Below are 25,900 nucleotides of genomic sequence, written 5' to 3'. Positions count from 1 at the left end.
GGTCCTGTACCCCTGGGGTTAGGAAGCATGACCCAAGGCCCTTGGCATGTGCAAAAACTCTAATTCCCCTGTTTAACCTTTCCAGTGTCTGTGAAATTGAAGGTCTACTCTGTAATAGAGCTCTTCTGAGCCTTTTTTTTTCCCCCAACCAAATCTTCAAGTGGAGTTGATGTTCTCAGAATAAGAATTGTGTTTTATTCTGGGCCTGTGTGTGCCCCGGGGTGTGGCTGACGGCCCCCCAGAGGGAGCACAGCATGCAGCTCAAAAGCAGGAGTTAGGGTCCAGTGGGCCCCAGAGATTTCCCTGCTGCTTCTTCGGTTACTGCAACAGCTGACCTAGTATGTGGAGAGCTCTTGTAGGCTTCTATTTCCGTTTTCTCTTTTCTCAAAATTTTTGAATGAAAATCTTAGCCACTTAAGAAACAATCAGAGCATGAAGATAACTGGTCTGGTGTTTCACTCTCTGGTTTAGAATTCAGGCTCAAATCTATGTGTTAATGAAATGAAGTTTGTATCTGTAAATATTTTATTTCACTTCAGATATGATCTCCACATGACCCGTTATTCCACATCTAAGCTCTTTTTAAAAAAAAAAAATATATATATATATATATATATTTATTTATTTATTTATTTATTATTTTTTTTTTTTAGTAGCCTCTGTGCCCAACATGGGGCTCAAACTCACGACCCTGACATCAGGAGTCTCACGCTCTTCCAGCTGAGCCAGTCAGGTGCCCGCACGTCTAAGCTCTTGATTCTGAGATTGATTTTGACAATTAAATTGATTTTTTATCTGCTTCCTAGACTCCAGCACAAACAGGAATCCAGACTCAGCCTCAGACAGCAGCAGCCACGCTGTCCTCGGGCTTAGCCCAGACTGTACCTCAGAAGCAAGACACTTTCACGCCACATGTGCTCAGTCAGCCTCAGCAAGTTAGAAAGGTAGGTGAAGGCAACGGGTGACAGGCCGTCGCTGACGCGAGCTATCGTCTGCTCAGCCATCCTGCAAGTGCCTGCAAAGCAGTCTCCTTGTGAGAAGCACCTGTCTGTTCTGTGTGATGTGCCCCTTCCTTGGGCAGGCCTGAGGGGCCATGGCCTCTGGCCGCAGATCACCCAGTTGTTTGGGGAAGAGAGTTCTTCATTACTGAAAGAGAGCTCGTCTTAACAGTTATAAGCCCCTTTTCCAAGGAAGAGTTTCAAAAGTGTGTTAATTAATCCTCATATGTAGGATTTTCTGGGGTTCAAAATAAATTTATTTTCAAATTAATATTTTTTGGAGGGGAAAAAAGTGCTTTTCACTGGGAAGAGATGTTTGAAGATGAAAAAGATACTTTCTGAAAGGTTTACCTTGAGTAAGATCTCTGTATAGGTAAGAGTCGCCATCTTGCAGATTAAGAGCCAGAAGACCCAGGTCTGCTCGTTCTGGTTCCCCACTTCCTACGTGGTTGGCCTTGTGCAAAATTCACTTACTTTCTCTGAGTGTTATTTTCCTTGTCTTTAAAATGACAGTGTTGGGCTAGGGCTCGGTAACTTCTGCACATGTTCTACCAAGAAGTTCTGATGTGAAGGCCCCAGAAGCTACCAAAATTCCCTCCTATCCAGTAGGTGGAGCTACGTGCACATCTCCTTGCCAGGAAACTCTCAAAGGCCTCAAAAATAGGTCTTACCCTTTTATTTTATTTTATTTATTTTTTAAAGATTTTATTTATTTGACAGAGAGAGATCACAAGTAGGCAAAGAGGCAGGCAGAGGGGGAAGCAGGCTCCCTGCTCAACAGAGAGCCCGATGCGGGGCTCAATCCCAGGACCCTGAGATCATGACCAGAGCTGAAGGCAGAGGCTTAACCCACTGAGCCACCCAGGTGCCCCTATTTTATTTTTTTAATTTATTTTTTAGAGGGGGCAGAGGAAGAGGGAAAGAGAGAATCCTAAGCAGGCTCCATGGCCAGCACAGAGTCCAGCATGGAGTTTGATCTCATCACCCTGAGATCGTGACCCGAGCTGAAATCTAGAGTTGTACGTTGAACTGACTGAGTCACCCCGGTGCCCCAGGTCTTAGTATTTTAAAAGTTGAGAATTCTCGGAATCTTAGTCTTCAGCATAAAAGATCTTGGATATTTAGGTGTACCTATAGACATGGTCCAGGGGGGTGTGAACTGTCTGGGCTAAGACCACTGGAGCAACAGACAGAAACAGTAGTCATTTGTGCTCTCTTCCAGAATCTCCTCTGGGAAACGCAGTGTGCAAGGAGTTATAGCTGCGCATCACTTACTGGGCTCAGAATAACATTTTAATTTAGTGATAAGCTTAGTGAGTATTCCAGATGTCCAGACAGTTTGATTTAGACAGGAAAGGGAAAAACAGAGTATAGACAAGATGAATAAGGGCTTATTCACTAAGTGTCCAAATACTAGAATTAGAGGTCATTAATTCCAATTTAAAGGAAGAAATTCTTGTACCAAATATAAGGAAATTCAGTTTTTCCAAAGAGGAGTACACTTACTTATGGAACTCCCCACCCAGAGCACTTGTCCTGTTTGGAGGGATATTTAGACACACACATAAATACACTTTCCCGCTTGAGAAATATACATGTATATTTACAACAGAAATACAGGGCTAAGTTTTTCTTTTTCAGAATACGGTACAAAGTATATTGGATCTGTTTACGTCTAAATCAGTTCTGTGAAATACAGTGGCAAAAGCCCACTGTGGCCATACATCTGTAAAAGGCCATAAAAGCTTTGACTCATAATGGGCCAGACACCCACTGGGTCATTGCACAGGAGGGAATCCTCACCGTACCCCGACAGAAGTTAGCTTCTCAGACTTTAAATGGGGCCTCGCAGGAATCTGGAGAAGTTTTGAGAAACTGGAAAAAAGAGTGTGGCCACAGCCCGGGTGGCTGTTATGGTCAGCTAGAAAGGGGGCCAGGTGGCGGCAGCAGGTTCGCGTGCTGGCCAGAGGGGAGCTTGTTACCGTGAAGGACTGAGGAACCAGGAGTGTGGGGGCTCGACCAGGTGTGGGCGTCCCGGCCCTGACTGTGGCAGAGGGCGGGAAGGGGGGCTCAGCACGGAGGCTGTGCCAGTTTTCCAGCGATCGATAGCAAGGGCCCGGATTAGGACAGCAGAGAACAGAGGCCTGATTCAGGAGGCATTCCGAAGCTCTGTGAGCGCTGAGGGCAGAAAGCGCAGGAGACTGACGGCTCCATTCAGCAAAGTTTTAAAAATAAATGAAGGTAAAACCAAGAATTATTTTTCCTCAGCAGCTGGAGGTGGTGGAAGGAAAGGGCAAAGTTTAGTTTGGAATATATAAAATTTGAGATGTCCGAAATTTATGCTTGTAAGGGTTATAAATGTGGCTGTGGCACTTGGGAGCAAGGTTGGAAAAGAGGAGAGGTTGTGGGGCTGTAGCTGAATCGTGAACATTACAGCCATGGGAGTAGATGAGATCATCCTGCTGAAGAAGAGAAATTAAGCTTTTGTTTAAGAGAAAAATTACACTGAGCAAATGCTGATTTCCCAGGAGGTGTGGTCCACACCACCCTCAGAGACAGGCCACCGAGTAAAGGGACAGTTGGTGCTAGAAAATCAGGGTTGGCAAACGGTGGCCTTGGGACCACGTCCAGCCCCTGCCTGTCTCTGTGGATAATATTTTGCTCGAACCCAGTGCCACCCATTTATTTCTGTATTGTCGAGGCTGCCTCTGGGCTACCGCAGGAGAGAGGAGAAACCCGGGGCCTGCAGGCCCTAACTGGATACCTGATGACTCTTTCCAGCAAACATTTGCTGACCCTTGTCCGAAAACGTGGTTTTCTTTGGTCGGAAGAGGAAAAGAACACACTGAATGGAAAATATTGGTTCTTTACAGGTTTTCACAACCTCCGCGTCGAGCGCCGTTCTCCCCTACCCGAGAGCACCCGCCCCAGCGGCCCAGCAGCCCTGTGTTACTAAGACTCCCCCCAGCGTTCTGCAGCCCAGAAGTGCCCCACTGCCCTCCCTGCAGAACGGACCTACCACCTCCAGCAAGGTAATGCCGTGAGCACGGAGCAGCAGCTACAGGACGTGCTTGCTGGCGTCCAGAAGCATTCCACGCCCCAGCGTGCTCACCCTGGACTGTCCGCATGCGTGCGACAGAACAGACTACTGTGGTGCCCGTTGTGAGGGGCAGCTTAGCTCTTAGCACACAGGATGGCACCCTGGCAGCCGTGCAGGTCCTAGGTCCTGGGGCTCCCCCGTGCTAGGGCAGGGCTCTGCCTGGCCAGGAGCTGACGTGTCCCTCCCTCTGTTTGCCTCAGCCCGGCTCACCCCCGCCACCCCAGCCGTGTGTCGTCCAGCACTCCCTGTTTGGGAGCCCGGTCCCCAAGACGAAAGACCCTCCCCGCTACGAGGAGGCCATCAAGCAGACACGCAGCGCCCAGTCCTCCCTCCCAGAGGTGAGTGAGCCCAGCGGCCACATCCACGGGCTTGCATCTGGGGAGTAACCCACACACGGGTCCTTTGTTGAAGACGTACTTGCCGCAACAGAAACACAAATTTCAGAGCCAGGAGCCTTGTTTGCACTTGAAATGCCGTTTTTTTTTTAATTGAAGTAGGGGCAACATACAATATTACATTGGTTTCAGGTGTACGACACAGGGATCGACGTTTATAGACGTTCTAGAACACTCAGCAGTGTAAGTGTGGTTCCCATCTGTCACCACAGAGTCACTCCGAGGTCACTGACTGTCGCTGTGCTGTATTCGGGAACCGGACATCTGTACCCCTTCATCCCCTTCTCTTTCCCCCGCCCCCTCCGGCAGCACCAGTGTTTGTGTTTCTGAGTCGGTGTCCGTTCTGTTCGTTTGTTGTGCTTTTTGGATTCCACGAGTCAGCGAACTCATCCGGTATTTGTGTTTTTCTGACTGACTTCTCTTAGCGAAGTTCCCTCTCAGTCCATCCCTCCTGTCACAGAGGGGAAAGAGACTCTTTATTACCGGAGAGTAATACTCCCCCGTGTGAGGGAGTGTGTGCAGCACGCCGCCTTCAGCCCTTCGTCTGTCAGCGGACACCAGGGCTGCCTCCGTAGCGCTCGTGGAAGTGACGCTGCGGTCAACACTGCGGTGCATTTATCTTTTTGAATTAATGTTTTTGCGTTCTTCAAATAAATACCCAGAAGTAGAATTGCCAGATCCCGCGGTCGCTCTAGTTGTTGCTTTCTGAGGAGCCCCCGACTGTTTTCCACAGTGGCCACACCAGTTTGCATTCCCACCGGCAGTGCAAAAGGAGAATTCCCTTTTCTCCACAGTCTTGCCAACGCTTGTTACGTCTTCTCTTTGATACAGGCCATGCTGACTGGTGCAAAGTGGTCTCTAGGGGTTTTGATTCATAGTTCCCTGATGATGAGCAATGCTCAGTGTCCTCACTAGGTCTGCTGGCCAGCTGGATGTCTTCTTTGGAAAAGTGTGTATTCTGCTGTTTGGGAATGGAATGCTCCACCTGTATCTACTAAGTCTGTCTGGTCAGATGTGTCACTCAGAGCCACTGTTTCCTTATTGATTTTCTGCCTGGACGATCTTATTAGTTGATGTAAGTGGGGTGTTGAAGTCCCCTACTGCTGCTGTATTACTGTCCGTGTCTCCCGTTGTCTGTCAGTCTTCGCTACAGAGAGAGCCCCATGTGTATCCGTCCACCTACAGATACGTACATGCGGCGCCCACGTCAGGGGCAGAGATACTGCAGTTGACTGTCCTCTTTTTGGACTGATCCCTTGGTCATTATGCAGTGCCCTTCATTGTCTCTTGTTCCAGCCTTTGCTTTAAAGTCTGGTTTTTTAAGTTGTTTTAACTTAAACTCAGTTAACATCTATTATCAGTTTCAGAGGTAGAATTTAGTAATTCAGCAGTCCATACCCCACCCAGTGCTCAGGACATCAGGGCCGTCCCTAACGGCCATCACCCGGTTAACCCGCGTCTGTTTAAATATTGCTACATCAGCTTTTTTTTTTTTTTGCATTTGTATGGACTGTCTTTTTCTGTCCCTTCACGTCTGTATGTGTCTGTAGATCTGAAGTCAGTCTCTCATAGGCAGCATATATCCATTCAGTAACCTTATGTCTTTGATTGGAGCATTTAGTCTGTTTATATTTAAAGGTATATACTTATTGCCATTTTTTAAACTGTTTCTGGTTTTTGGTGTTTTTTGTTTTTTTGTTTTGTTTTGTTTTCTTTTCATAGTTCTTCTTTTGCTTTTTTTGTAATTAGATGACATTCTTTGATGCCATGCTTGGATTAAACTTTTCCCTTTCATAATTTTCTTACTTCAAGTTATGGCCTTTTCTACTTAAGGAAGTTCCTTTAAGATTCCTTGTGAGGCCACTTCAGTGGTGATATACTCCTCTGACTTCTGGTGGCCTGGGCAACTCTTTATATTTCCCCCAATTCTGAATGATATCCTTGCTGAGTATTCTTGGTTGTAGATTTTTTTTCCCTCTCACTACTTTGAATATGCCTCTCCCTTCTGGCAAAGTTCCTGCTGAAAATTCAGCTTATAGCCTCAACTTTCCTTATACATAACTAGTTGCCTTTCTCTTGCTGCTTCTAATAAATAGACTTTCTTTATCTTAAATTTTTTGACATTTTAATTTTTATGTGGACATCCTTGGGTTCATCTTGTTTGGCTCTCTCTGTGCTTCCTGGACCAGGCAGCTTCCTTCCTCAGGTTAGGGAAGTTTTCAGCTATTATTTCTTCAAGTAAGTTTTCTGGACCTTTCTCTCTCTCTTCTCCTCCTGGGACACTTAAAATGCGAATGTCCGTACACTTGCTGTCCCAGAGGTCTCCTAACCTATCCTCATATTCTCTCTCTCTCTCTTTTTTATTTTTGGCTGTTAAGTTTGGATGATTTCCACTACCCTGTCTTCCAGATCATGCACCTATTCTCCTGCATCCTTTAATCTGCTATTGATTCTCTCTCTTGTGTTTTTCAGCTCATTTATTTTATTCTTCAGCTTTGATTGATTCTTCTTTATATTTTCTGTTTCTTGAAGTTCTAAGTTCACCCACTCTTCTCTCAGATCCGTTGAGCAACTTTAAGACCATTACTTTGAATTCTTTATCAGGCAGACTGCTTCTGTTTCATGTAGTCTGCCTCTGGATTTGTTTCTGTGTCTGAGATAGGCCGGCTACATCTCCTGGTCTTAAAAGTGGTGGCCTGTGTAGAAGGCATCCTGTGAGGCCCAGGAATGCAGACCCCCCTGCTCACCAGAACTGGTCACTCCAGGGGTGTCCTCTGTGTGGACTGTGTGCACTCTGCTGTCATGACTGGCCAAGACTTCTGTGGGTGTGCTGGCGGGCAGGGCGACAGTGCTAGCAGGATACAGAGAGACAGAGTGTCAGAGCTGGCTCCCAGCAGCAGTTACATTCATACACAAATTTCCCCCAGATCCCTGCTCTCCCAGCACTTGCCCTAAAAAAGTAAGTCTCCTTCACACACAACCTGGACACTTTCCAAACTGCCACTTCTGTGCCAGGTCTCACACCAAGTGATTAAAAAGTACTGGCCCTTTGGGGCGCCTGGGTGGCTCAGTGGGTTAAGCCGCTGCCTTCGGCTCAGGTCATGATCTCAGGGTCCTGGGATCGAGTCCCGCATCGGGCTCTCTGCTTGGCAGGGAGCCTGCTTCCTCCTCTCTCTCTCTCTGCCTGCCTCTCTGCCTACTTGTAATCTCTGTCAAATAAATAAATAAAATCTTAAAAAAAAAAAAAAAAAAGGTACTGGCCCTTTAAAAGCAGAATCTCAGGTCCCTAGAGCCTTCTTTTTTTTTTTTTTTAACATTTTATTTACTTACTTGACAGAGATCACAAGTAGGCAGAGAGGAGGAAGCAGGCTCCCTGCTGAGCAGAGAACCCCATGCGATGGGATGTGGGGCTCAATCCCAGGACCCTGGGATCATGACCTGAGCTGAAGGCAGAAGCTTTAACCCACTGAGCCACCCAGGCGCCCCTCCCTAGAGCCTTCTGGCCCCTGCCCCACTGATTTACAAAGTCAGAGGTTTTGGGGGCTCATCTACCCATTGCAAATCCCCAGGTTGGGGTACCCACTGTGGGGCTCGATCCCCCCTCGATCCTCATGGAGGACTCCCACGCTCCCAGGTGACCTAGATCACGGTGCCAGGGATTTGGTTCCTGACCACGTCCCTGCCCCTCCTTCCCTTCTCTGTGCGGCCGCCTTTAGATCTTTAGCTGTGGGAGAGAGAACCTTTGTTAGCCTCCAGGTCATTTCAGAGTGAGTCTCACTACATTTAGTTACACACTTGATGTGTCCATGGGATGTGAGCTCAGGAGCCTCGCACTCGGCCATTTCCCATGCTGCTTCTGTAAATGCTACTTTAAATCAAAATACCGTGCACTCTGAAGACTCCCAGACAGTTTGGCAGCTGTGGAACTTTCAATTCCTACTTAATCAAACTCGAAGTGTTTCCTTTAACTTCTCCTTGGGGGAATGGGTCCCATGAAGCATAGATGAGATGACGGCCCGGCATGTATTTTATACGGGCTTCTCTCTTTTTATTCAAGTACCGTTAACACACAGTGTTCGATTAGTTGCAGGTGTACAATATAGTGACTTCGTAATTCTATACACTTCTCAGTGCTCATCCCCTTCATTTCAGCCATCCCCCCCACCCACGTCCCTCCGGCAACAACCAGTTCTCTGTATTTAGGAGTCGGTTTTTTGATTGCCTCTTTTTCCTTTGTTTGTTTCCGAAATTCCACATATGAGTGAGATCGCTTCGTACTTGTCTTTCTCTCCCTGACTGACTTCACTTAGCATTATCCCCTCTGGGTCCATCCTTGTTTTTACGGCAGAGTAGTATTCCATTGTGTGTGAATACCACACCTCCTTCAGGCATTCGCCTGTGGTGGACACGGGTTGCTTCCATAGTTTGGGTATTGTAAATAATGCTGCACTTTCCACGGGGGTGCATATCTCCTTACAAATTAGTGTTTTGTTTTCTTTGCACAAATACCCCATACTGAGATTACTGGATTGTAAGGTAATTCTATTTTTAATTTTTGAGGAACCCCCATACTGTTTTCCACAGTGGCATCACCAGTTTGCATTCCCACCCACAGTGCACAAGGGTTCCTTTTTCTCCACATCCTCATCAACACTTGTTATTTTTAGCCATTCTGACAGGTGGGAGGTGAGAGCTCCTTGTGGTTTTGATTTGCATTTCCCTGATGAGGAGTGATGTTGAGCATCTTTTCACGTGTCTCTTGGCCACCTGTGTCTTCTTTGGAGAAACTATTTTTTGTTTTGTTTTGGTTTGGTTTGGGGTTTTTTTGGTATTGAATTGTTTAAGTTCTTTATATATTTTGCAAATATATATATCAGATATATCGTTTGCAAATATCTTCTCCAATTCAATAGGTTGCCTCTTTGTTTTGTTGATGGTTTCCTTTACTCGGCAGAAACTTTTTATCTTGGGTGTAGCACCAAGTTTAATTTTGCTTTTGTTTCCCTTTCCAGAGGAGACATATATTAAAAAATGTTTCTATGAGTGATATGCAAGAAGTTATTGCCTGCGTTTTCTTCTAGAACTTTCATGGTTTCAGGTCTCACATCTAGGTCCTTAATCATTTTGAATTTATTTCTGTGCACAGTGTAAAAAAGGCGTCCAGTTTCATTCTTCTGAATGTAGCTGTCCAGTTTCCCCAACACTGTTTAAGTTAGACTGTGTTTACTTGATTGTGTATTCTTGCTTCCTTTGTCATAGATTAATTGGCCATAGAATAGCTTTATATCTGGACTGTATTCTGTTTTATTGATCTACATGTGATCACTGCTGCCTGTGTAATGTTGTTGCGATCACTATAGTTTTGTATCTTGACAACTGGGATTGTGATGCCTCCAACTTCATTCTTCTTCTTCAAGATGGCTTTGGCTCCTCGGGGTCTTTTGTGGTTCCATACAAATTTTAGGATTATTTGCTCTAGTTCTGTGGACAGTGTTGGTATTTTGGTAGAGGCTGAATTAAATCTGTGGATCGCTTTGGGTAGTGTGAACATTTTCACAATATTGGTTCTTCCATTCATAAACATGGACTGTCTTTCCACTTGTTTGTCATCTTCAGGTTCTTTCATAAGTTTCATAGTTTTCAGACTACAAGTCTTTTACTTCCATGGTTAAGTTTATCCCTAGGTATTTAACTCTTTTTGGTACAGTTGAAAATGGGCTTGTTTCCTTAATGTCTCCTCCTGCTACTTCATTTTATTAATGTATAGAAATGCAACAGATTTTTTTTTTTTTTTTTTAGAAATGCAACAGATTTCTATATTAACCTTATATCCTGTGAATTTACTCAGTTATCAGTTCTAGTAGTTTCTTGGTGGAGTCTTGAGTGTTTTTTACATATAGTATCATGTCATCTGCAAATATAAGTTTTACTTCTTTCTTTTCAGTTTGGATACCTTTTAGTTCATTTTGTGTCTGATTACTATGGCTAGGACTTCCAGTGCTGTGTTGAATAAAAGTGGTGAAAGTAGACATCCTTGACTTGTTCCTGATCTCAGAAGAAGAGCTGTTTCTCACCATTGAATGTGGGGTTTTTCACATACGGCCTTTATGATGCTGAGGTATGTTCCCTCTAAACCTTTGGTGAGAGTTTTTATCATAAATGGATGTCATGCTTTAGCAAATGCTTTTTCTGCATCAACTGATGTGATCATATGGTTCTTACTTTCTCTTACCAAGGTCATGTATCACATTGATTGATTTGCAAGTATCAAACCCCCCTTTCATCCCAGGAATAAAAACCACTTGTTCATAGTGAATGATCTTTTTAATGTACTGTTGAATTAGGTTTGCTAATATTTTGTTAAGGATTTTGCATCTGTGTTCATCAGAAATACTGGCCCACGGTTTTCTTTTTCTTGTAGTGTCTTTTTTTGGTTTTGGTGTCCGGGCAGTGCTGGACTTGTAAAATAAATTTAGAAGCTTTCCTTCCTCTTCTATTTTGGATTAGTTTGAAAATAATAAGTCTTAACTCTTCTTTAAATGTTTGGTAGAAGTCACCTGTGAAGCCATCTGGTCCTGGACTTTTGTTTGTTGAAGTTTTTTTTTATTACTTGATTTTACTTCTTTGTAATCAGTCTGTTCAAATTTTCTGTCTCTTCCTAATTCACTTTGGGAAAGTGAGATGTTTCTAGGAATTCATCCATTTCTTCTAGCTTGTCCGGTTTGTTAGCACATCATTTTTCATAGTATTCCCTTATACTCCTGTATTTCTGTGGTATTACTGCGTCTCCTTCATTTGTGACTTTGAGTCCTCCTTTTTTGATGAGGTTAGCTAAAGGTTTATCTTAGTTGTTGTGATTTCAAGGAAACAGTTCCTGGTTTCCCTGATCTATCCCATTGTGGTTATTTTTGTCTCTATTTCATTTATTTCTGCTCTAATCTTTATTATTTCGTTCTTTCTACTGGCTTTGAGCGTTGTTCTTTTTCTAGCTCTTCTAGGTTTAAGACTAAGTTGCTTGAGATTCTTCGTGCCCCTTGAGGTAGGCCTCCATCGCTGTCATCTTTCCTCTTAGAATAGTTTTGCTCCATCCCAAAGATTTTGGACCATTATGTTTTCAGTCTCGTTTGTCTCTGGTTTGTTTCCTCTTTGATTTACGGGCTGACCCAGTCACTGTTTAGTCGTGCATTATTTAGCCTCCACATACCGTGTTCTTTCCAGATTTATTTCTCGTGATTAATTTTTAGTTTCATGCCATTGTGGTTGGAAAAGATGCATGATAGGACTTCAGTCTTTTTTAAATTTATTGAGACTTGTTTTGTCTGTGATCTATTCTGAAGAACGCTCCATATGTACTTGAAAAGAATGTATTTTGCTGTTTTTGAATGAAATGCTTTGAATGTGTGTTAGGCTCATCTAGTCCAATGTGTCATTCAAAGCCACTATTTCCTTGTTTTTGTCTGGATGATCTGTCCATTGATGTAAGTGGGGTGAGGTCCCTGACTATTAAATACCACTGTCAGTTTCTTCCCTTACGTCTGTTAGTAGTTTCTTTAGGTTTAGGTGCTCCCAGATTGGGTGCGTTAACTGTTTGCAATTGTTAGATCCTCTTACTCAGTTGTTGGCTTTATCATTATGTAGTGTCCTTTGTCTTAAAGTCTGTTTTGTCCAATACTGTAAGAATTGCTCTGCCAGCTTCCTTTTCACTCCCATTTGCAGGATAAATGTTTTCCATCCCTTCAGTTGCAATCTGCGTGAGTCTTTAGGTCTGAAGGTAGGCTCCCGTCAGCCCTGTATAGATGGACCATTCGGTCACCCCGTCCATTCGTTCACCCTGTGTCTTTTGATTGGAACATTTAGACCATTTACATTCAAACTAATTATTAATGGGCATGTACTTATTACCACTTTGTTACTAGTTTTATGGTTGGATTTTATTTCTCTGCTCCTTTCCTGTCTTGCTCTTGTGGTTCGATGTCTTTTTTGAGTGATCTGCTTGATTCCTTTTTCTTTCTTTTTTGCGTATCTATTACCAATTTTTGATTTGTGGTTACCATTAGGATGAGAGATAACATCCTGTGCATATAGCAAATATGTATTAAGTTGATGGTCATTTCAGTGTGCGTCCATTCTGAAAGCACTACATTTTTACACCTCCCCTTGCACATTTTATGTACATGATGTCATACTTTCACATCCTTTTTTTTTTTGGCCATTCCCCTGTTATAGGTATAATTGATTTTACTGCTTTTGTACTTTAACCTTCACACTGGGTTTTATAGGATTAATCTAGTTTCATTATGTTTGTATTTACCTGTGAAATTTTTTCCTTTCCTAATTTTCTTCCTCCTCATGATGGCCTTTTCTTTCCAAAGAAATCCCCTAATGTTTCTTGTGGAGCTGGTTTAGTGGTGATGAAGTCCTTTATGTTTTGTTTGGGAAACTCTTTTTCTCTCCTTCTAATTCTCTGAATGATATCCTTGCTGGGTGAGTATTTTTGGCAGTTTTTTCCTTTTAGCACTTGGAATATATCATACCACTCCCTTCCGCGCTGCAAGTTTATGCCGACAAATGAGGGGAGAGTCACATGGAGTTCCCTTGGCATACAGCCGTTTACTCGGTGTGGTCTACACGGGCCTGCTTCCTTCCCCCGGTTACTTACTTCTTCAGATAAATCGTGTGCCCCCTTTTCTCTCTCCTCTCCTTCTGGGGTCCTCGTAACGCGTCGCAGAGTTCCCTTACCCTGTTCTCACTGCTGCTGCTTTTGTTGTCCAGCGCGGCTGCTCTCCGTTACTGTCTTCCGGCTGCCTCATCCGGTCTCTGCTTCCTCTGCTCTATGATCGATTCCCTCTTGTAGCTTTTTAATTTCATTTATTGAATAGGTCATTTTCGGTTCTTTCTTACATGTGGGGATGCATTCCCGTCTCCATCTCGGGTTGTTTTGTGTACTAGGAAAGTCAGCTCCGTCTCCTGCACTTAAGAGCAGTGGCCTCGGGAGGGGGAGGTCCGTAGTGCCCCGTGCCTGTTCCCCAGCAGTAGCTGCTGGTGGGGGGGCTCTGACGTGTGTTGCGTGCACCCTACTGCGGTGGCTGAGCCGTGTTTGCCTGCAGTCCGGGCGGCTGCAGCGGCCCACTTTGCCTGTTGTGGCAGGGTTTGATCTCTGGGCTGTTAAGGGACCAGACCAGGGCAGCCTTGGGCTTGTAGTTGGAGGAAACCAGATTCCTGCCCTCAGCCCACTTGCCAGGGCTGTGGTTGGACCAACCCGCAGGGCACTCTCCCTGCCTTGTCTCCAAGAGCCTTTCCTTGGTGGGTCAGCTGTCCGGTCAGAGGTTGGTGGGTCAGCTGTCCGATCAGAGGCCTGCCCCTGCTTCCTGCTGAGGCTGCAATAGAATTCGTTACTGTCCTCTCTGCCCGGGGCAGGTGGCAGGGTGTGTGCGCCCAGGAGAGTGCGGAGCAGGGGGTGGTGTTCGCAAGGCAGGTGAGGGTGTTTGCCCTGGTGCCTGCAAGTGTCAGGGGTCCAGGCTCAGGCAGAGGAGGAACGGCGCCACCCCACCCCCGGCTCTTTTGCCCTTGCTGAAGTCTCCCAAAGATCACTTCCTCCCCAGCACAGGTTCTGAGATCAGGCAGTCAGTCTTCCCTTACATGCCAGGTGCTTTTCAAACTGCTGCTTCTAGGCTGTATCGCAGTGGGTTGTCTGGCAGGGTCTTTAAGGGTGGGGGCTCCGTTTCCTATGGCCATCTGGCGCTCCCTGAGCTAAGCCCCACTGGCTTCCAAATCTTCCCAGTGCAGCTCCCCTGGGGCTGGAGTGCCTGATGGAGGGTCCTCTCCCTTCTCATGCTTGTGGTGTCCCTCATCTGCAGCTGGTCTCACCGTCCCTCCTGCGTCTCGGCCTCCCGGCTCTCTCCCGTGTGTCCTCCTGTCTGCCGCCCACCGTGGGAAGGCTGTTGTGCCCGCCGTCTTAGTTGCACCCACGTGGCTGTTACCTAGGTGTTTCCGTGGGACAAACCACCATCTTCCCAGAAGTCCTCTGCAGGTCCCTCTGTTCTAAGGTCTCCATATTTGTCAGGGTGGCATGAAACGACCTTGGCCCTGGCTGGACGTCAAGAGTGCTCAGCCCCCGCCTCGCCCGGCCTCGCCTCACTCTTGTCCGCAGCCCTCTCCGCTCTGGCGGGCAGCTTTGCTAGCATGTTGAGCAAAGGCCCTTGGAAGCGGACAGGCCTGGGGTCCTCCTGACTTCACCGTGTGCGCAAGATGCCTGCCTGTCCCCCGAGCCCACCTTGGGGCTCCCCATTCTCAGATGGGAACAGAGCTCCTGCCTGGCCTGTGGCGGGCGCCCAGCAACGGGAACCTTGTCCCACCCCACCCTGAGCCTCTCTCCTGGTCTCCCTGCCCATCTAAACCGAGCACGGGCACTTTCAGGAAGGAACCCCCGCCTCACCGAGGCTGCCGCGGGTGGGCATCACGGCACTCTGGGGGCCCTGCGAGCAGAGGACATACTCGAGCCGTCCCAGGAAGAACGTTCGGCGCCCGCAGCAAACGGGGCCGTCAGCCCAGCTGTGCCGGTGCCCGAGCTCCCACGTTCTCGGCGGGGGACTCGGTGTGGCCCGATGGCTTGTGTGCCAAGAGCTGTCGACACTCTCTGCAGCAGGCCCCGGCCAGGCCGGACCCTCAGCCGGGGAGTGTCTCGCTGACCCACCTGCTGGCCTCAGGGAGCAGCCGCAGTGCGTGTCCGGTCTGGTGCCCTTGCCCAGGGCGTGCAGGGGTGCTCGGCAGGGGGCGGGGGGTGCCTCCCTGAGGGCGGGGGCGCTTGCCTTGTGCTTCGGGCCAAGGGAGCGGCACTGGGGTCGTCGCGAAAGGTTTCTTCGGGTCCGTCCTCTGCAGGGGCCCTTCTCTGTGAGGGAAAAACCAAATTTCAGGAAGAGTTGGAAACACGTACACGAAGGATGGGAGAACCAGTGGTGCTGGACCAGGGGGCCTGATGCAGGACTCGATCCCAGGACCCTGGGATCATGCCCAGAGCCAAAGGCAGACACTTAACGACTGAGCCACCCAGGTGCCCCTTAAACTGGCATTTTTAGAGAAACAAAAGGTAGCACTCCTCCTTCCTAACCTGGTTCTCAGAACTTCTCAGTCTATAACATGGAGCACACCAGAGAACAATGACGTCACTTTAATCTCTGGTTCGTGCTTGTAGGCGGAGGGAGCCCCGCTCTCCATCCGGGGCTGGTCGTCTCTATATAGCTCTGCACATCAAACTCCAGGTTTTTCAAATACGTTTACTCAGACTTCCAGTTCCACTGCTGGCGAAGGAACCTACCAGCGCTATCAGCTGTACAGCCTGGTCCTAAGACAAAAAGCAGGAACATGGAGGCCCTGGAGAGGGATCCGATGCGGTCACAGTCTGGTGAGGAGTCCGCGCAGGGGAGGGCGAGAGAGCGTCACTTCGCTCTTCTGCTGCTTTTACTCTGGGGTCAAGCTAAGTGGTGAGGTTACTGGCAGAAAAACCAGAGCTTTTATGCCCCGGGAAGTCAGAGAGCCGAGTTGAGATCAACCTAAGAGGGGAAGAACTAGAGGGGAGATCCCCAAATTGTCTGCCCACACCTCCAGCAGACCCCTCAGCCACACAGGCACTCTGTGGTCCTGGAAGCTGAGCTACAGATAAAAGATGTAAGCTGTGATTGGAACTTCTACCCAAAAAACATTTTGAAAGGTCATTAAGTGCCTGATGACACACAAGAAACCACTCAGGGCGCCCGGGTGGCTCAGGCCTTAAGCGTCCGCCTTCTGCTCAGGTTATGGTCCTGGGGTCCTAGGGTTGATGCTGCATCGGGCTCTCTGCTCCGCAGGAAGCCTGCTTCTCCCTCTCCCACTCCCCCCGCCTGTGTTCCCTCTCTCTCCATGTCTCTATCAAATAAATAAAATATTAAAAAAAAACAAGCCACTCATGTGAGAAAAATAACAGAATACAGAGGCTTCACAATTTGATATCCAAAACAGGCATTCATAACGTGCAGTGTGCAAATAAGAAAATGCAGTCCTCTCTCAAGGGCAAAAGGCAGTCAACTAAGACCAGCTAATCCAGATGTTAGGACTTGCAGATAAGGACTTTAAAACAACTAACAATCAGTGAGGTAAAGGAAAATATATTCATAATGAATGAAAACTAGCAAATATAGAAATGATTTTTTAATGAAATGGAAAAAGTAAAATGAAAAAAATTATGGATGGTCTTCACAGAACGGAGAGGACAGTGAAAAAGGTAAAAAGGCTGTAGGTAGGTAAAAGGTAAAATTTAGTCAGTGAACTTGAAGATAAACCAATAGAATTTATCCAGTCTAAAGAACTAAAATGTTTTTAAGGAGCCCAGAATGTCAGACAGGCTAAGATGGCACGAGAGGAATCTGAGAAGAGAATGAGGCAGATAAAATGCTGTAATGAAGGTCAGATTTTCACCAGTGTGATGCAGACACGTTTATCACTGGGAGATGCTCAGTGAACACCAACCAGGACAAACAGAAGGCCTGGTCCTACCATAGTCAAATTACTGACCGCCGAATTAAAGAGCAGATCTTGACAGCATGAAACGAAACACAGTGCACACAGGGTAACAACAATTTGTTTTATGATTGACTTTTCATCAGAAACTACCAGAATCAGAAAACAGTGGAACAAGATCTCTAGAAACTCTTAGAGGGGAAGAACAGACTGTCAAACCGGAATATTCTCCATCAAGTAAAAAATGTCCTTTAAGAATGAAAATGAACTAAAGATATTTTCAGGTAAAGGAAACATAAGAATTCATCACCAAAAAACCTATACCGTAAAAAATAAAATAACTAATGAAATTTCAGAGGAAGTGGATCTTTACGTTTTCAGGGATTTTATATTTTATATACAACAGTACAACATGAAATAATCTGTGAAGAACTACGGATGTTTACTGTATGCCTACAGCAACAACTGAAGTACAGCTTTTATAAAATAGAAAGATTGGGGCACCTGGGTGGCTCAGTGGGTTAAAGCCTCTGCCGTCAGCTCAGGTCATGATCTCAGGGTCCTGGGATCGAGCCCCGATCAGGCTTTCTGCTCAGCGGGGAGCCTGCTTCCCCCCTCCCCGACTCTGCCTCTCTGCCTACTTGTGATCTCTGTCAAATAAATAAATTAAATTAATAAATAAAATTTTTTTAAAATGCAGAAATTATCAGAACAACTAAAAACAGACCCAACTAACTACATCTTAAGCTGTCTGGTATTTCTTTGACATCCTTCCCTGGGCCTGGACTCAGTGACTCGCTTATGACCGAACTGGCCGAAGTGATGGTGCTGGACTTCTGATGCTAGTTCAGAAAAGGCAAGTCCCTCCTGCAGCGCTCTGGACAGGCCCAGGTGAAGGGGAACGAAGGCCTCCCGTCGATCCCCAGGACCGAATGGCCATCGTAGAGTGAGCCATCTTTGTAAGCACATTCTCCCCTGAAGATGGCCGGAGCCTGGCCAACATCTTGACCCATGAAAGACCCCAAGCCAGAACTACTCATCTAAACTCTTGCTAAATTCCTGACCCACAGAAACTGAGATAATAACTTTAGCATTTTAAGCCACTAAACTGCTTAGAGTAATGTGTAATACAATAGGGAACACATACATGCACCTATAAGAGAGATCCTTTTTTTTTTCATTGATACAAATTTTTAAAGATTTTTATTTATTTATTGGAGAGTGCGCGGAAGCCATCACAGAGGGAGAGGGAGAAACAAACTCACCACTGAGCAGGGAGCCTGACATGGGGCTCGATCCCAGGACCCTGAGATCATGATCTGAGCCGAAGGCAGGCACTTAACCGACTAAGTCACCCAGGTGCCCTAGTTGATAAAATTTTTATTTTTTATGTTTTTATTTACATTCCACTTAATATGCAATGTAGTATTAGTTTCAGGTGCACAACGGAGGGACTCAGCACCTCCATACACCTCTCTGCTTATGACAAGTGCACCCCCTAATCCCCCCAGCCCCCCCACCACCCACCCCTCTTCTGGTACCCATTCATCTGTTCTCTATAGCTAAGAGTCCGTTTCCGGGTTTGAAGAGACATACTTGAAATACAAAGACACAGGTTCAAAGTAAATAATCAGAAAAAGATACACCATGCAAACAGTAAACCGAAGAAGTCTGGAAGAGGCAAGTGATTAGAGCAGCCGTTTCACCAAAAAAAGATACATGGATGGCCAGCAAGCACGTGACCAGATCCTCTACATTATGAGTCATTAGGAAAATGCACATTGAAACCACAACGCCATACCCCTACACACCTATGAGATGCCTAAAATTGAAACGACTGACCATACCCAGTGTTGACAAGGATGTGGAATGACCAGAAAGACCAGACACTGCTGGTGGAAACGGAAAAACATAACTTTTTAAGAAATGGCTGCTTGGCAAAGTAAACACCGTAACTCCCCTAGGATTCCAGCATGCCCCTCCTCGGTGCTTACCCAGCGCAGAAATTTATACACAAATGCCACAGCAGCTGAACTTATAACAGCCAAAAAATGGAAACAACCAAAACAAACCTCCTGGGCAATAAAAATATTCCTAAGGCATCCTCTCCAGCGTGGAGAAAGCTCAGAATTATTATGTTCAATGAAAGAAGCCTCATCCACTACCAAAAACACTTCCACTGTGAAGATTCATTGCTATAAAACTCCAGAAAATGTGAACTAAACTCATCTATAAGCAGAAAAAGCAGTCACTGGGTTGCATGGGGAAGATGGGACTATTACAAAAGGCCACTGAGGAAACTTGCAGGGCACGGGTATGCTGGCTAATTCGACTGTGTTGACAGCATTATGGGGATACACAGATGTCAAAACTTGGCCTGTGCCCTCTGTAAGTGCAGTTTATGCTTACCTTCTATTTTTACATAAATGGAAGTGAATCAAGTATTTTTAGAAGCAAGTAGTAGCGGCCTCTCAATGCAGTGGTAAAAACTAAGGGATGTGTATAGGTCGGCTGATGTAGGTATCAGCCCTGTTCCTGCTCTTAGCTGCTCATCAGCTGTGACACACTGGGTAAATGGCTTCATGTCTCCAGTGACCTCCGTGTTCTCGAAATTATCAAGTGATAGATTCGTAAGGTCGCTTAGAGCTCCCGATTGGAGAGTGCTTCTGTGTCTGTAGGAAAGAAGGCTGATTTCTGTTCTCCTTTGTTGTAGATTTCCAACGCACACAGTCAGCAGATGGACGACCTCTTTGATATCCTCATCAAGAGTGGAGGTAGGTCACAAATCACATCAGACCCCATCCGAGTAGCCTTTTATGACAAGTTTCTGAACGTTTTCCTGTAGAGCTCACAGCCTATCTTGGAGTAGTGAAAAATGTATTCTAATCCCAACCAAGTTTACTGTTTTCAATTAGGACATTAAAACAACTTATAAATGGAGGAAAAGTTACTCTTTCAGCTTAAAACAATAACATCGTGTTAGATTTTATCCATAGATCTATGCCTGCTGAGAATGGACTGTCTCAAAACAGCCATATAGAGCCCCATTTAAATTCCTCGTTGAAAACTTCAAAACCTGTCCCATATGTAGATGACCGTGGGGGTGGGGACGAGACCACTCTGTTGTACACACCAACGTCGTAACAACCACGTGACGTCGCACAGGCCCTTAGTATCTTGGTGAAAATTTAAAGGCAATTTTAACGCACCTTCTACATATAATTGAAAATCTTGGACTTTATAACTTTATATCATCTTAGAAAGGGATAAAGGTATGAACCACACAGACACACATTCACAAAGTCAAGGCTATCTCTACCTCAGCAAATGTATCTTTCAAAATAGGTATAAAAATCAGTATTTTAAAATTGGAAACACTGTTTTAGAATAAAGGATTCTTACATCACCTTGATGAAAGGAGTTTTATTCTGCTTTCTAAACAGTGGTAAAAATTTCTCCATTCATAGCAGGTACTATTTTGGTTTTGAAGACAAGAAATTCTTGATGCTTAACTATAGCTCTACATGAGCAGTTCTTTTTTCTAAGAACTACATTGGCCTTACAAAATATGATATATTTATGCTCTGGAAATAAATAATTGTTTCACGGCCTGATCTTAAGGTTTGGGTTTTTTTTTAAAATGCATTTTTCCAAAGACTTTCTAAATGATTAAGCGGAGTAATTTTTACAGCCCAAACTTAGAAATGAAAATGTGATGACATCATCAAATGAGTTATTTTCTACAAGGACTTTTTTTTTTTAATTCATTTATTTGATAAAGATCACAAGTAGGCAAAAAGGCACACACACACACAGAGGAAGGGAAGCAGGCTCTCTGCCTAGCAGAGAGCCCGATGTGGGGCTCAATCCCAGGACCCTGGGATCATGACCTGAGCTGAAGGCAGAGGCTTTAACCCACTGAGCCACCCGGGCACCCCAGGACTTTTTTTTTTTAATGGCAAAGTATCCATTGAGGACATTATCTTACTGTGAATGAAGGCCAGTGATAATGAAAACAGAAATGTAAAGAATTGATTCTGAGGCAGGTTACCTAGCACTGTCAGCTTTCAGCACGGTTCTAGAGCTGCCCGCAGGAAAGGACACACAACAGACGTACACAGGACACGCGCAGGGAGTCAGCACATGAGTCCACACGGTCGACAACGCATGCGACGGCATGGGCGTGTGAGCTCCATCACGTCCTCCTGCGTCCCAGTCAGAGTTCCCACAGCTCTTAGCAAATCCATTTCTCCTCCCGTGTATGCACAGAAATGAAACCAGATACCCACTAGAAAGTAAAAAATATTCAAATATGTGTATCTAAATGAAAGCTGGAATCCAGAGCAGATGGTGGCGCATTCCCTTTGCACCTGATCCCGCAAGAACGCATCAGTAGTGCTCACTAAGACATCTGCCAGAGCATCAAGATTTTAGGTAAACTCAGAAAACAAGCGAACAGGTCAGAAAAATAAGGTCAAGGTCAGAGGAGTGGTGTGTTAGCTTTAATTTGGGAGGAAAACAAGACAGCATCGTTTCTGTAGAACTTCCTGCAGAACGTATGTGGCTGACAGGACATGCGGTTCAGCTGTCACGATAACAGGAAAAAGACTAATTAGATCTGCCGTGGTCTCCGAATGCATTTCGCGTCTGCACAGATGGGACACCCACTTTGACTTTAAGGGTGGCGACCACAGTCATGGCAGATCCATGGTTCCGTGTCTAAAGCCTGAAATAGTGCAGAACAAGGACCCAGAGATCAAATAATCAAAATAATAAAGCCATCGACTCCTGCCTGTGATGCTTATCACGCTTACTGAAAGGGAGAGAAAGTGTATCAGAATGTTATAAATTTCAGTGTCCATTTAACTCAAATGAGTCACCCTCCGCTAGGTCACCAAGGACCATAGCTGACGAGTAGCACCGCCGTCATCCTACCCCCATGGTGGACGGTGTCTGAGTCCTTGCCCGGTAGTGAAACTACTCTCCTGGTACGTGACAGAAATGTTTAAAGAGCACTGAATCGTTACTTACTGATCCCTTCAATTGTTTTGCACAGAGATCTCCCTCCCTATAAAAGAAGAGCCGTCGCCCATCTCCAAAATGAGACCGGTGACAGCCAGCATCACCACCATGCCGGTCAACACAGTGGTGTCCCGGCCACCACCCCAAGTCCAGATGGCGCCACCCATCTCCTTAGAACCCATGAGCAGTTTGTCCGCCAGCTTGGAGAACCAGCTGGAAGCGTTCTTAGATGGAACTTTACCTCCGGCCAACGAAATGGCCCCACTGCCGAGCAGCAGTGAGGACAGAGAGCCCTTCTCTCTGATCGAGGACCTCCAGAACGATCTGCTGAGTCACTCGGGTGTGCTGGACCACTCACACTCCCCCATGGAGACTTCCGAGGCCCAGTTTGCCGCCAGTACCCCCTGTCTGTCACTGGACCTTTCGGACTCGAACTTGGACAACATGGAGTGGCTGGACATCACGATGCCTAACACGTCAGGGCTCACTCCCCTCAGCACGACCACCCCCAGCATGTTCTCCGCTGACTTTCTAGATCCACAGGACCTGCCGTTGCCGTGGGACTAACATCGCCGACTTCTCGTTCGAGCCTATGTCGTTTCAGAAGATGAAGATCATTCTCCAAGGTCAGTTTTTAGAGACAGATTCAGAGTTGCGCTGTTGCATTACAATATGTTGTCACGGGAAGAACGGATAGATGGTCACAGCCTGGAAACCGAGTGCGAACACATTTCACGGCACCCAGCTGTGAATTTCTCCAACTTAACAGCACAGGGCCTTCTGAAAAGTCACGGGTTACAGAAGACCCACCTGTTTCTCCAGACTTCGGCAGAGAACGAATAAAGACATCCAGAAGAGGGACGTGTGCAGGAGAGCGACACGAGGATTCTCTGGCCGTCCATGAACTACATTTACGCCTCTGCGGTCACCTTCAGACCCGACGCTCAAGGCAGACAGCTCCCCTCCAACGAGGGGACAGCGGCCCCTGCATGCGGCCCGTCCCAGCCACGACCGGAGCCGGGCTGCGGGCGGCAGAGGCCGGGGAGGGCGCCCGCCCGTTCCCAGACAGCGGCCACTGCGGACTTCTGCTTCCGTTCGGAAACCAACATCGTTTATCTGTGTCGTCGTTTTGTGATTTGGGGAATCTTAACCGTAGCTTCCAGGTTTCAGTTCAAGTGCGAGATCCTCCACCATCATCAGACGACGTCTCCAAAACACGGTCCTAAACCATCCACTGTACAAAGTCCTTGTGTGCGGATAACACTGAAAATTCTATTAGCAACCCTCGGGGTTCAGTAGGTGGGTTTTAATGTGTATATGAGACATTTGTATGTCCACCCTGACGTTGTGATTTGTACAGCCTACATTGGGGTAAGGAATTGGTAGCCAGCGCTCCTACTTGTTTTAATAACTTGACTGTTTCTAGAGTCCCTGAGCCATGTGTATTTCCATATTTAAAGAAGTGCTGACTGATTTTCAGGTAACCAGACCCATCTCACAGAACAAGTAAGGCTCGTTGTAAAATATCCTTCTGAGCTGTTGAGTTACAAAGAGAGGGCCGAGGAGAAGTGTGCCGGGGGCCCCGAGTGTTCCCGCGGGGGTCCCGGGCCGGAATCTGGGCAGGCTGGCTGCGGGCCCAGCTCTGACCACCTCTTCTCTGCCGTTTTCCCTGACGGCATCCTTCAGGCGAGTAACTGGATGTCATTCCCGAGCTCTCACTAGGTTCTCAAGCCGAAGAGGGAAAAACTGGAGGTTTTACTAGTCATTGTTTCATATAGAAAAGAAGTTATCACCCATTTGCTGAGTAGTTCCTTAAGAATTTTCTAAAATGCCAACTATCACAGGACTTCCAGAATTATCTCAAGCTAGTCATTTAAGGTTAGGACAAAATGTAAATAACTTTTCAGAAAAAAACAAAAAAAACCCTGAAATCTACCAAAAAAAGTGTAAAGGTGTTTGTTGAATAATCTCACCATGGTCTGCACCTCACGTTCTGTAAACCCAAGGGCCACGTTGCTTTCTCTGCGTCCTTAAATGGTGATGTCCCCACGGTGACGTGCCCGATCCAACCTGACCCTCTGCTTGGAGAGAATCCACACACACATCACGGCTGGGTCTGCGCTTTGCCTGAGCGCCGATCTGATTTCGGTTTGTAGATCCTCCACGGGAGGAAAGTTTGCTTTTCCAGGATTCGGCCGGAACACAGGAGCCCTCCGTTAACTGGCACTTCCCAACCTGAGAGACGTCTGAAGCGTTCGGGGCAGAAGCGGTTACGCTCGGTGTGGTCTGACGGAGCAGTTTCAATGCTCAGAAACTGGGAATCCAGCGCCTGGAGTCCAGTAGCCTGGGTCAGCAGGACGCCGCCGTGGGAGCAAGCCCAAGAGAATGTCACCCCGGGGGGACGCACGGCCCCAGTGCATCCCTTCCAGAAGGGCCTGCGTCCGGGGACCGGCTGCCTACTGGGGCAGGTACTTGACTGGGGGTGGTCCTGGCCGTGGGTTTTGTCTGGGGCTCACCTGCTCCGCACGTGGACTCTGGGCTTCATCTTCACTCAGATTTCAGTGGCTTCTCAAGTGCACCCCAGATACCAGTGGGACTGTGGGAGGCAAGTGACCAGCTAGCGCCGTGGACTCTTGCTATTTTCACCATCTTGAGTGGTGCCTGAGATGCTTTCCAGCCCTCAGCTCCCCCGCTGCTTTTTCAAACTAAGGCCGGAGACATGCCACGGGAAGGGTGCTCTCCAGAAACCCACTGGAGCGCAGACAGCGCCGCCCCGCCAGCCTGCTTGCTCTGGACTGGGAGTTCCTTCACGTGTGCGTCCAGACCCTTACGGCCGGGGCTTCCTTGACAGGGACGGCGAGGAGCCTGCCGACCCGAACTCCACCAGCCCCCGCCGGCACCATTCCGCCGGGCCCTCCCATCCTGGCGTGGGCGGCCGGCCTGCGGGGCACGGGCCGCTGTGTTCAAGGTGAGACGTGCAGCAGGTGACGTGACCAAAGACCGTGCTGTCCTCGAGGCCCCTCTGACCGGACTGTCTGCGTTGTCACGGCCGTCAAAGCACAGGGCAGGGCAGCCAGGACGCTCGCGTGTGGTGTAGACGTGGGGGTGTGGCCCATCGTCTTGCACAATGTCCCGTTGCCAAGGAAACAACCAGCTCCTGGACATGTGCTCTCTCCCATCCAGTCTGACCTCTCCGAATATTCCGGAAACACCGTCGCATGGAGCTTGCCTCTCCAGGGTATGCAGGTGACAGCTCCTGTCCTCCGGGCCGGGAGGAAGAGCAAGTCGCCCCAGAGCTGCCCTGGGCTTTGCGAGTCTAGGGGCCGGGGGCTACTGTGTACATTTCAGCAGCGCGCGTCCAGGGAGCCCCTCCGGGCATGTTGCTGGGGGTTCACTAGCGTTCTTCCAGAATTGTGCAATCTACTGTACAGTACTTGCCACATATTTGTACATAGATATATTCTCAATTCGTGGGATTTCTTGCTCAGATACTCTGTGTTTTATAGGACTATTTTTATAATACTAGAGAGGTCTTATTTAAGTTTCCTTTTTAAAAAACCCGGTTCTGTGATCCGTGTAACTGACACTTTAGGAAGTGCGATTTCGGGAGGCAGTCTGCAGCGGCCCCCAGGCTGCTGCCCGCTGAAAGCAAAGTCACGGTCATCCGCTAGCACCCCGGAACTGTGCGGTCAGCAGCCCCGAGTGGTGGGTCGGCAGCCTGTCCCCCCCTCTGCTCACCAGAGTGGACTCAGGCTTCCTCTGCCCTCCCCCCGCCCCCGATCATTCCAGGTCACCCCACTTTCTAAAGCGCCCGTTCCTAATTCCCAGGCTGAAACCAGCCGCAGCAGCTGGCCCAGCAACTGTCCCCACAAGCGATGGGACAGCCCCTCTCA

At 47.1% G+C, this 25,900-nt stretch overlaps 1 protein-coding gene across 8 annotated transcripts in view; it reads left to right on the top strand.

Annotated features, from left to right (window-relative positions):
• The window catches only part of MRTFB (myocardin related transcription factor B), a 262,113-nt gene that overhangs the window by 231,563 nt on the left and 4,650 nt on the right, over window positions 1-25,900 (top strand). For 7 of the 8 annotated variants that reach the window (XM_032328490.1, XM_032328493.1, XM_032328488.1 and 4 more), the window contains 5 exons: window positions 807-944; window positions 3,872-4,030; window positions 4,299-4,436; window positions 19,699-19,759; window positions 22,042-23,225. In XM_032328490.1, coding sequence (XP_032184381.1) covers window positions 807-944; window positions 3,872-4,030; window positions 4,299-4,436; window positions 19,699-19,759; window positions 22,042-22,574 — 1,029 coding nt within the window. In that variant the 3' untranslated portion in view covers window positions 22,575-23,225. Of the gene's footprint in view, window positions 1-806; window positions 945-3,871; window positions 4,031-4,298; window positions 4,437-19,698; window positions 19,760-22,041; window positions 23,226-25,900 lie in introns of those variants that run through there. The other variant, XM_032328495.1, reaches the window with a different exon arrangement.

Source organism: Mustela erminea, chromosome 20 (assembly GCF_009829155.1).
Source record: "Mustela erminea isolate mMusErm1 chromosome 20, mMusErm1.Pri, whole genome shotgun sequence".
Taxonomy (NCBI): domain Eukaryota; kingdom Metazoa; phylum Chordata; class Mammalia; order Carnivora; family Mustelidae; genus Mustela; species Mustela erminea.
The sequence above is the reverse complement of the archived record's forward strand: the minus strand, read 5'-3'. Positions and strand labels throughout refer to the sequence as shown.